Consider the following 12560-nt stretch of genomic DNA (forward strand, 5'->3'; position numbering starts at 1 on the left):
CCCTTTCCATTCAAATTTTCCCTCCAACCCTTGAATTAACTCCATGTGGGGCCCGCCTAGAGTAAGTAAGGACCGGATGGGCCCGCCTAACAGCTTCCTACAAAGCCCTCCAAACAGCCCTATAGCCATCTATACTGCAACATCAAGCCAACCTTACCCCAACCAAGCCAGTCACCAAACTGAGGATTATGATATGAATGTGATGCAAGTTGGTAATGATGATTTTGTCAAAGTTGTTGACAAGAAAAATAAATATATAGTGCAAGATTTGAAGCTTTCTGAAGGTAGACCTACGAGATCTAAAATTCCTTCTAAATTCTGCTGCTAATGGTGATTTGTGTACTCCTACGGTTGCTGTGTTTTGTGGGGTGTTGGTTGAGATATTTGGTGGGTTACTGCTAGTTGTTTATCGGGTTGGCTATTTGGCTTGGTTTGTTGTGGTTTGGTGGGCTATTGTTGTTGATTCTTTGCATTTTCCCTTGGAGTTGTTTTCCTTGTTTTATCGCCTTACTATTTTTCTAATTGCTTGCAGGGAGTTCGCTATTGGTGGCTCTCTCCGGGCTGTGGGCTATACTTTTGGCATTTCATCTTTTAGCTCTTTGTTGATTGGCTTTGGGTGCTGGTGCCTCGTTGCTTTTCTGAATTGGGTTGTTGATTCTTTCCTCCGTGGTTTTAATTTTCTTTATTATTTTAATAGTTTGGATCATAGGCTCATTAGTTTTTTATTCCAATCATATATTTCTAGAGAGCTCTTGATCCTTTAAGGTCTTGTATTCTTTTTTATTATTAATGTGTAGGCCCCATTGTAGGTTTTGTCAAAAAAAAAAAGTCAACCTTCAACCTCCAACTTCCTATACAGTGAGCCCACTAGTTCTCCTCCCCATCTACTCCCTCAAACCACAAAAGCCTGTAAACTCCTCTACCTGAAGCTGCACTCACAAAACCCAAACAGTAGACTTCTCCATCTCTTCTTCCCCAATCCGATAGCCCTCACAGACCTCTCACTAACTACAGCGGCCCAACACTCAACATTTGCAACCACATACAACCCACAAACAGCCCACTAAACACCTCTTCCCCTTAACATCCTGAGCACCTAATTCAGCCCATTCCACCTCCAACCACACAAACCCAGCAGCCCTCTTCCTATTTCCTATTTCCTATTTCTCACCCAACCAGCAGCTTCCGCCTGCCATTGCAGTCAATTGCAGTCCCCTATACAAGCACTCCAAGTTGAACACTCAAGACACCATTTCTCCAAACACAAACCAGCAGATCCCTCACATTTCTCAACACCTCACTAGCACCATCCCTTCTCCTCACCCAGCCCAACAGCGACTTTCACTCCACAGGAGCCCACTAAAACTCCCAGCCGACCATTACAATCGTCCCCACCTAAACCTGCAGCAACTATAGTCCATTCCAGCTCCAACGTTCACCCAAACAACCATACCTCTTTCTCTCTTTATCAGAGAATATACAACTGTCTCTAAGCCGTTTCATCTCTCTAGTTAGTTTGTTGTAAAAAAAAAGAGGAAAATGAGATTTAAAAAAGAGAAAAGAGAGAGGAATTCCAAAGAGAGAGAAAGAGAGAGAGAGTGTGTGAGAGAGAGAAATTGTGTTTTGGTCCTTCGTACCCTTGCCGCCGTCGTCGTCGCTCCTCTTGTGCAAGGTATAAACTCCCTAAACTCAAAAAACCCCCAAATCCCATTTTCGGTGCTTGTGGTGCAACGAGCAGACCATCTATGCATGCTTTTCTTAGTGCGGTGGGAGAAAGCTCGATGCAACGCTTGCAGTGAGCCTTGTGCATGCTTTTCTTAGCATAGAGGGGTAAAACCTAAGTACCTGTATGTGCTTTCAAGCCGACGGGAAAATTTTGCAAAAGTTTCGCGCAAGTACTCTTGCAACCCAAGCATGCCTTTCTTAGCGTGGTGGGGCAGAAGATCATGGTCGTGGTGTCGCTCTACACAAATCATGCATGTCTTTCTTGATGTGATGGTAAGCCTAGACTCCCAAACATTCCCCTAAATAGGAGAGACACCTGGAGGCTGCCAAAATTCAAACTGACAATGAACAAGACTTAAGCAAAATTGTAGGGAACAAAACTTAAACTAAGCAAGGAAGTGGAATTTAAACTGATAAATGCACAATCACAATAAAAATACAAATGCTAAATAACAGTCTTGGTCATTGAAATGAACATAAATGCAAGCAGGGGACTTGTGGTGGAAAAAACTCCAAGCATAATTTGTTTGCAAGCAATGATTAGCAGGAATCAAGGATAATGTGTAATTTAATTGCAAGCAAATGCACAAAATCCTTTAACAAACAATGCAAACCACGTATGACTGATAGTAGTTGATTTGTAGTATTCGTATCAATCATGCAAGCAAATTCACTAACCTTTTTGCAAGTAAAGGAGGTTGACATGCCGTGAACACAATGACTTGTTAATTAACATGTATTCAAGGAATTCGAAGAAAACGCAGTTTGCATGCAATCAATGTTACCTGATTGCAAACAAACAAGACAACTCATTTCTAAATAATAATACTTCTTAGTTCTTACAAATATACACAATGCAACATGCAATGAATGCAACGACATCTCTGCAATCAATGTCAATCCATTTGCAAGCAAATGCAAGTATGTAACACATCGTCTATAAGAAAGGACAAAGGATTCGCAATGAATACAAGCACCTACGAGCCATTGTAGGAGACTCGTCGTGCACACAACATACTATCTACGAGCAAAGAAAGAAGATATGCAGTAAACGCAAACGCCTACGAACAGCATTAAGGAATATGTGATGCATATGTTAATTTGTATGCGAGACAAGGTAGCGGGATTATGGCAGAATGTATAATCTTGTGGTGCATACAGTAATCTCATTTGTAAGCCACAATAGAAGATCTGCACTTAATATAGCCCGCCCATAAGCCAGTGACAAAAGACTAGTAATGCATATGATGATCCTGCCCACAAGAGATATTGGGAGATGTCACACTGAGCATAGTCCACCAGCATATAGTAGAGGGCGGCTTTGAACGTCTACGGCTTACCCGCAAGCAGTATTAATGAAATCAACATTGTACAACAGTCCAGCTATAGGTAATGAAAAGAATCATGCAACCAATGTGGCGGATCCCCAACAAGCATAAGGGGATTGCAATAAACACAAGATACTATCTACAGCCAAAGGCTGCAAATTTATGATGAATATAAGCACCTGCGGGCAACTGTAGGAGGCTCGTTATGCTCGAACGATTCACCTACATGCAACAGCTGGTGACTTTTGAATGTCCATTGATGATCTACAAATAAATTTAACAAAGCTTGCATTGCACGACAGCTTTCCTGTAAGAAGCAACGAGTGACCTTAGCACAGCTCTATAACTCACGTGTAAGCAAAAAGCAAAAACAGGGAATTTGTAGTGAAGGCTACGAACTTGTGATAAATAGAAACAGGAAATTGTTGACACCAGGTCATCACGTCAAATAGATTAGCTCACTTATGAATGAAGGGTGAAGGACTCGTGATACACCATGCAGCTCATTTGCAAGAAAACATGCACTCCTACAAGCTAAATTCAGAGAAATTGACATGCAAAAGATGAAATGAGCTAAACAATGCAATCAAATCCGTAACTTTCATACAAGTGGACAGAAGACATTTATAGACCCCTAAATAAAAACTTGTGCATTTTTCAAATGATAATCACCTGCACAACCGATCATATTTGAATATTTCAAGAACACCCCCTCATATATTGAAATGCGCGCTAACAAATTCAAAATATGCATATGAAATTTTGCAAATACTTTAGAAGTAATAAGATGGAGAAGTCAAAAATCAAATATTATGATTTGATTTGACCCCCCCCCCCTTGCCTACATCACACACACACATTAGAATATGTAGGTCGCATTAAACAAACATATCATTCAATATTCAAAGGACACCACACTGTGGTGGCACATCACATTGACATACAATCACACTATGCATATACACATTGCAAAATATAGAATATGTCATGCAAGCATATCGTCCAACATGCAAGATGTATTGTATCGCAATAACGCTCTATACCGACATGCAAACACATTATACACTATATGGGGGCATTTGAATTATTACACAAATGCATTATGGAAACATACGGGCAATATATGAATGCATTGTACACATATGCTAATGTATCATACACCATGTTGGTACACTAAGCCACCACACAACATGTCACGCAAGCACGTCGAATAGTGTACAAATGTATACGTCAGCATATATGCATGCAAATATATAAATATATATGTCAGTATGTCAGCATGCAAATGAATACATGAGTGTATATGTGAACATACATATATTTCATATACATCCACTGCATTATATACATATAGCCACCATATGAATACACCATGCAAAATGCACTCAAAAGAATGTACATGCATGGGCCCCGATGAGCGTGATATATGTACATACGTGATGTCAGAAGATATTATACAGGTCAAAAGTGAACCGGAGTTCAAGTCTGATCCTTCTCTTTGAACGGACAAGAGTTGACACGACTTGAACCACTGAACAAATACACGGTCGTAAAGCCAGCCAAAGTATTTGATTTTATACATTCATATTAGGTAATCAAGGTCAATTATAAGAAAAATTCACAACTAAAAGCATAAAGCCAACAACAAACTTGATCCTTAGTTAGCAGGTAGATAGAGTCAACAAGGTTCAACTAATAAAGTAAAATTACATATCCCCGATGATGGCCGTGTTGATCAAAAATATCAACCAGAGGGAACTCCAAACATTTAACATGCCTCCCAACATCCTATAAAATACAAGCGTCTAAATTGACTTTAACATCATCACCATGATGATCGTATTAAATGTAAATATCAACCGGAGGATTCAATTCTCAAAGATTTAAATCTTTACAATTATTAATAATATTAATATTCAAAATTAAAATTAATTACCTAAACATTTAAAGTAAAAAATTCATCTATCCTCCACAAATATTTGCCAAGGTGGACAAATTTTAAAATCACTTTAGCTCACAAAGAGCAAATGTCTGGCAAATAATATCACTAGGATTCTTTGTCAAATTATCTCTTACCAGTAAGGATGTGGCACGTGTCCTCTAACCAGTAATTTCACTGTCAAATGACGTCACAGTTAAACGGGATCGGGACCCTTTAACCGGGTGGTTTTGGCAGTTAAATGGCACCATTAAATTATGGTCATGATCGAAGCCCGTATATTCTCCAACAACTCTAAATCATTGAGTAATGAATAAATACGGAATAATCGATAGGGCACAAAGCCCTTTGTTAGCTAACGTGGACTTAAATCTGCCCCCTTAAACAAACATTCACCCCAAGTCTACAAGTTACCCTTGGACAAAGCAACCCATGGTTGCTAACAAGGATCCTTCGATTAGGTTGGGTCGATTACCTCCTCTGACTGAATAGACTAGGACCATGATGACCCGGGACGACGGAACCATGGGATCTTGATCGGGTTCATCATCATTCCCCAATTATCCTCTTTAAGAGCAAGGTGATGAATTTCTAAATTTAAATATTAATTTTCACATATAAAATTATTTTTACTACATGTTGGATACTATGTATCTATTCTAATGACTAGCCTTAATCGAAAGTTCTCTCTTATTATCGGGAGGGGTTATTAACTAAGGATCTTGTGCCTATAAGAAATCTAAACTTAGATCATAAAGTCCTTGCAAAATGAGGGCCAAATTTTTTGGTAGTATCTTATATAAAACTAAAGTTTAAAATTGTGCAATTGGGTATTAAGGCATTTTTTGTTAGTGAGGCGGTTTTGAGACAAAAAAGCCAAAAATCTAAAAATTGCATGAAGTCAAAATAAAAGTTAAAAGTGATTTTTTATATAATATCCTAATAATATGTTAAAAGATAATATATTAACTTTCTATTGAACTATGAAGTAACAAATTTACATATATATGTAACAAAAAATTGTATAAGATGTGAAGTATTAAGTAATAAATTATATGAAATAGAATTGAAATCTAAATATTACATGAACAAAAAAATATATAAAATATATTAATTGCATAAAAGTATCATATAACATCAAGCTCAACTTAATTTTTTTCTCAGTTGCCTACTCATCTACGTTTAATTCCTAAAGAAAGCTGAAATAATTGACAACAACTCAGAAATCATCTGTACTATCATTACTAAGGTGATTTTTATTTGAGTCATTGTCCTAACAAATTAGTCTCTTTCCTTCCTCATCGTGTAGGGTCCAATACATCACAATTTGTTTTTTCTTCAATTATTTCATTCATCTTCATCTATCATAAATGTTTGTCATCAACCTAAAGATAATACTCCAAAATTTTAAGAGGAGATAGTGGTGATATGCGGCTTTCTAGTGATCCTCTGTGGCGGCTACGAGGTGGTGGCTACAGTGAAGGCATTGGGCTAGAGGTCAAGGCAATGGAAAGGAAATCGCTGTGGCTTGGAGGTGTAAGAAGGCATGATTTTTTTGGGGCTTTTGTATAGGATTTAGGTAAGTTATATATATATATATATATATAGTGAGGCATACGCCTTATGCCAGCGAAGCGAGGCACGCCTCAAGGAGAGCCTCGTCCAAGATGAGACATAAGCCACGAAGCATTTTTTACTGGAATTGCGTTGAGGCGGGCATCAAGGCGAGCCTCATATTGCGCAATTTTAAACAATGGACTAAAACTCAATCTGCCTTCTGAAAATTTACCTCGGAACTTAAACTTATTAAAACTCTACTAGCAAACAAAAAATAAAGGGGTTGTTGAGAGGCTGGGGCTCGAATTTTCGAAGCCCATAGTCGGTAGTCATTGTGCTGATAATTTTTAAATAAATTTTTTTGGTATGATATATATGTCCTAAACAATGATTTCCATATGTGGGCTAAATTGGGTGACATTTAGAGATATTATAATTCGCATATTATCATAACAAAAATCATATACATATCTTTAAATATAATAGCATTGAACAAAATATGTAGTATTTAATAGAGAAGACGAATATTTTAATAACACTGACATCTAATTAATGTTGAATCCTTATCTTAATCACCAATAGTGAATCAACCAATATAAATAAATATGTGCAATTAAATGCTAGATTTCAATTTGTTTTTGCAGCTTTACAAATATGATGTTCTAGAATGGCTGGCATGCATGCCTTGAACCATTACATAGGTTAATATTAGAGGCGTGGCTTTATATTTTGCAGAACTATCACGAGGATATAAAATTCTTGCAATATGAATACTATTAAATAGCATTGTTAAAAAAAATAACCAATTTCTTGCAGTATGTTCTGGCACTAGGTTCTAACTTGATTTGGCATGTCGCCGAGATAAATACGTTAAAATCAGTTTTGAAATATCATTCAGTACAAAGCAGAATTGGAATTCACAATGCAGAATGAACTGAAAAAGGAGATTATTTACAATAGATGTCTTATTGTTGGATTAATGGTACAGAAAACATATATAGAGATTATTTCCTCTAGCCAATTGGTGCCTAATGAATCATAAAAAAAGATGAATTCACAATGATATTTCCAAGCATTCAATGAACTAACCAAGAAGCGAATCAAGTCACATGAGACTTGCCTGCAAGCCCACACGGCTTAGTTTTTTAACAGCAATCTCAAGATTTGCATGTAGATCAACAGAACTCTTGATTGTGCCTCTATATACACATCCAAAGCCACCTTCACCAAGCATCTGTGAGCGGCTGAAGTTTCGAGTAGCAAATTTTAGTTCTTCAATTTTGAATATCTTAAGATCGTTTAACCTCTGAGAAAATCTAGAGAATTTAAATCTCCCTATAGAGTCTGTACTCATGTCTGAAACGTTTCTGGAGGTCAAGTCGGATACAGATTTCTTTGTATCTTGATCGGTCGATGTCGTGCTGCTTGAAAAATGCATTGCCATCTTACTTACTTGAGGTTCTTGCTTCCCTTCTCTATTCAAGAAATGAAAACACTTCATGGACTCAATTTGAAAGGCACTCTCAAAATACGTTTACTATCTGAGAAATTCACAAGGGAAAATAGCTTAAGAAGCAGGGAACATTACTTGCAATGAGAAAGAGGATGCCCATCTATAAGTAAACTAGTGATAGCAAATAAACATACATATGAAGCAAGGCTTATCCCACCATCATGCAGCCAAAGAATAAAAATAAAATCACCAGCTAGAGAGACTTCAATTGAAAGGAATAATAATCCACACTTATTTCTTCACAAGTCAATGAAATAACAAATAAAATAACTTAGGCTTTGTTTGGGACGGCTTTCTTGCTACTTCTTAAAGCAATTTTTTAGTTAAAAAATTAAAAATGTTGTGCTAGAAGGTTGTTTTAAGAAGAAGTAAGAAAGTTGTCCCAAACCAAGCTTAGGCTTAGTTTGGGACGGCTTTCTTACTGCTTCTTAAAGCAACTTTCTAGTAAAAAATTAAAAATTTTGTACTAGAAGGTGCTTTAAGAAGCAGTAAAAAAGCCGTCCCAAACGAAGCCTTAAACTTCCCTTAAACCATTAAACATGCAAGAGAATAAAACTTTGCACCTATTTCTATCCAAGGCATGATATATAGTAGTTGTTTGTGTCACATCCATCCAGCACCAGGAACATCTAACATAAGCTTCATAAAACTAACAAATAATAAAAAGAAATCAGCCTAATGTCTTCTTTGAAGAACAAAGAGAACTTCCAAAAGCCCCAAATCTAACCAAAACTACCAACTTTGCCTACAAACCATGGAATGAATCCAAAAGAAACCCTGATAAGAAACTTAGCGAAGTACTTATTATAGTTTTCCGGCCATTCTCCCACTGAACTTTCTAGTACCCTTCCTTGATCCCATTTTTGCGCTTTTTTCTTAAATAAACTTATGGAAGGTTAGAAATCAAAACTTACTGAAGCTGTAGTACAGAATCAATAGATCACCCTTTCAGACTGAAGGAAAATTTCAAACTTCAGTTTCCTGGAACTGGCTCTCCAGAGGTAAACGACTCCGATGAGCTTCGAAAACTCCATGCGCAACGACGTGGCCATTAATGCCATAACAACCTGGGCAAAGAAAGTCAAGAGGATGAATAGATCAGCTGTATTAAATTACTTGGTTTCTATCTGCCGAGAATTATGACAGAGCAATGTAATCCGAGGATGGAGTGTAAGATAATTTGGTGGTAAAAAGTTTAGATTTTTTTTTTTAATGTTTTAACAATAAATTATATATAAATTATTTAAATTTATTATTTTGAAGAGAAAAATGTCTCTCTTGATTAAGAAGCCATCAGTCTTTTCATAAAAATTTTAAATAATTATCAAAATTTTGAAATTAAATTTCACCGCAAGTTCTAAAAAAATCCATTAAATTAAACGGCTGTTTGGCAATTTGGCTACAAATAGGATTTAGTAAATTCAAATTTAGATAAATCTGAAAGTATTAAACTCTAAAACAAGTTCGCGTCATTAATATTAAATTTAATTATATTCTCTTAATTTATTTGAAATTTGTTTCAAGATATCAGATTTAAATGAGTAGATAATTAACTACTGTAAAAGGATATAATGCCCATTGGTTAAATGAAATTATTATATATCCAAGTTCAAGCCATATATTTTAAAATAAATTTGTGTATGTGATGTTGTGATTATGTGAATTTTTTCACTTACTTTGCTTGTTTTTCAAATATTGGTGGTTGGGTGAATGTCGTGTTTATATGTGTTCTAGAAAATGCATATGATTTGCTTCGATTTTTGCTAGACTCTTATCAAATAAAAAATTTTATATTGAAAATCAAAAGAATATAGAATAAAAGAACTTAGAAAGATAATCAGTTTATAATGCAAATTGAGGTTTGGCTAGGATCCATTGTATATGGTATTTCTATTCCTTGCTTAGTCACCTCGCAGCCTGCAAATTTTGATAAGCCACCTTTTTTTTTTTAAGATTTAAATTTAATAAAAATAATAATTACTTAATTTAAAAAAACATAAAAATTATTCGAACCGGCTAACGAACTCACGAGCCGAGCATCATCAAGCTCGAACTCGAGCTCATTTACTAAACAAGCTCGAGTTTGAGCTCGACTCAAGAGCTTCATAAGCTCGGCTCGCGAGCCCATAAAAGAGTCAAGCTGGCTCGGCTCACTTACACCCCTAATCGCAAGGGAGGCCTATACTTTTAAGAAAATATTTAATTTATAAGTATTTTTAAAATTTTAATTTATTATGATTTTATATAAGTCAATTAGCATGCATTGCATTAGAAATAAATTTAAAAATAAAATTTAATTGTATTTAGCCTTAAACGCGTAGCTACCATTCATATGTTTGAGATAATTTAGGGTATCTGGATGTCGGTCCCAAATTCTTAATGCAATTACACCCTAAATATCTTGCATTTGCATAAGATTGAACATCATGGTTTTAAAATTGATTATGTGATTTTGCTAGCATTCCATTCCAAGGGAGATGTAAGTTTAATATAGTTAGGCACTTTTGCACTCCATTTGAGTAGGTTCGAGGTAATACCCTATATGGCCCATATTAGCTCTAGGTTCTGAAGCTAATTGTTCATTATAAGCCCTAACTCTCCAAGCAATTCATTAATCTTATGATCAAGAATATAAGTCTCAATTTTCTAATAAAATGTCAACTTAAATACTAAACATCAATATCAAAATTATAAATTCCAATTTGAGATACTTTTGAGCTTCTCAAAATCATGTTTCTTCTACCCCTCCTCCTTCGACTCCTTAAAAATAAAAATGTTCCACGTTTGAACCAATCCCTTTTGATATTTCTAAAATTTAACAATCATTAATCCTAAACCTCAGAAATCATAAATCTAATTATCACAACATTAATCAAAAGTTTTCTTAAGGGATTCCCATCCCTTAAGATATAATTACTTATAAGACTCACCTTTACAAGGAATAAGTAACCTAGCTTAAAATAAAACTTATTTTATTTTTGGGCTATAAATAAAGTAAAGTAAGAATCTTTTGGGAAACCACTGACCAAAATTCAAACTTTGATAAATCATTATTCTCGTATGTGAACCCTTAGTAAAGTGATATATCTGTTCTTCAGGATGCTATGTTATTTTCTAAGATGATTTGATTATGGGATTAATGAAAATATCTTGGTTTATATAATTGAATTGCATATTATTCTCTCAGGATTGAATGATATTCTTTATGATAATTCAGTCACAATAACTAGGAGAAAACTTATATTTCTATATTTGAATTCAATGCTAAATATTTTTTTATATTTTGAGATAATATATTATTCGTATTGGCCTATTTGATTACAAAATAGAAATTTAAAATCATGTTGGACTTATTTTTCCCAACATTAACTCAATCAAATCATAAAATAAAGCATGGGCAGTTCATTATAAACATTTCTTCATATTGTTCCAAATAATTATATTTCCAAATAATTGACCAAGTTAGATTGAATAGTACTATGTGCATTATATATTACAATATTGATCTTGTAGTGCAAAGATGATTTATAAAAGTTTCTTTTACATCACAACTTTCAAGTGTTCAGTGTCGACCTTACACACACAAATATAACCAAATAATAAAATTAAAAAATAACCACAAATACAACCATTCATAACACGTGTATAACCCACATATATAAACAACTTACTATTGACCGCATTTTTAGATGAGGTTATTGTTATTCTTTTCTCTAGGAGAAATCATAGCTCTACTTATCTTACCCAGGAAACCCATGGATGTACATTGACTCAACTCTAAAACCTTAAAACCTTCTTAAACATTCATTAGGGGCATCAGGTGGGTGCCTAGCTCAACTAATTAGACCTATGCACTAAGCTTGATAACCCTAGATTGAACTTAATGTTCCTATATTTAACAAAATGCCATTACCCTTAACCTATGGCTCAACCTAAAACCTCGGCGTTGGGCTTGGTATAAACTAGTCCTAAACCTCCATTAGGACAAATTTGACTCACCCTTAACCCTTAGTTAACTCAATTGATAAAGGTTCTCCTAAATTACCTTAATACCCCAAGCATATGAGCACCCAAACCTAGAGGTATCAAAATGGATAATTGTGTTAGGTTCAGGTCGAACCTGGAATTGACCCAGGCCCAATTCAGTTGACCTGAATTGGACCCAATTTTGTAAATGGGTAAGAAATATAGACACGGACCCTACCCGCTAGGTTATCGGGTTGACCTAGCCTGACCTAATTTTGCAAACTACTGTGAGATCGCGTGCTGCAAGAACGAGTGACGCAATTGTGGATGAGGGCGTCCTAGCAAAATCCTGCAAGTGTGTGGGTGCGAGGGGAGTGCGAGCTTGCGCGACTGCACAAGCAGGATGCAATGTGGGCGAGCGCATGGGAGCGTTTTATGTGTGGGTGCACTGTGGTGAGGGCTATATTGTAGGATCTCACAGAGCATACGACTGCATAGGTACACTCATGTGCTGTGCATGAGGTAGTGCAGG

The 12560-nt window shown here is 35.7% G+C and overlaps 1 protein-coding gene across 1 annotated transcript in view; it reads right to left on the bottom strand.

Annotated features, from left to right (window-relative positions):
* Window positions 1-9197, bottom strand: part of LOC110098838 (serine/threonine-protein kinase PCRK1-like) — a 22471-nt gene extending 13274 nt beyond the window's left edge. The window contains exons 1-2 of the mRNA XM_028695732.1: window positions 8977-9197; window positions 7670-8090 (exon numbers count right to left, since the gene is read on the bottom strand). Coding sequence (XP_028551565.1) covers window positions 7670-8050 — 381 coding nt within the window. The 5' untranslated portion in view covers window positions 8051-8090; window positions 8977-9197. The remainder of the gene's footprint in view (window positions 1-7669; window positions 8091-8976) is intronic.
* Between the last annotated feature and the right edge of the window lie 3363 nt (window positions 9198-12560).

The sequence above is a fragment of the Dendrobium catenatum genome, unplaced genomic scaffold, assembly GCF_001605985.2.
Source record: "Dendrobium catenatum unplaced genomic scaffold, ASM160598v2 fragScaff_scaffold_670, whole genome shotgun sequence".
Classification (NCBI taxonomy): domain Eukaryota; kingdom Viridiplantae; phylum Streptophyta; class Magnoliopsida; order Asparagales; family Orchidaceae; genus Dendrobium; species Dendrobium catenatum.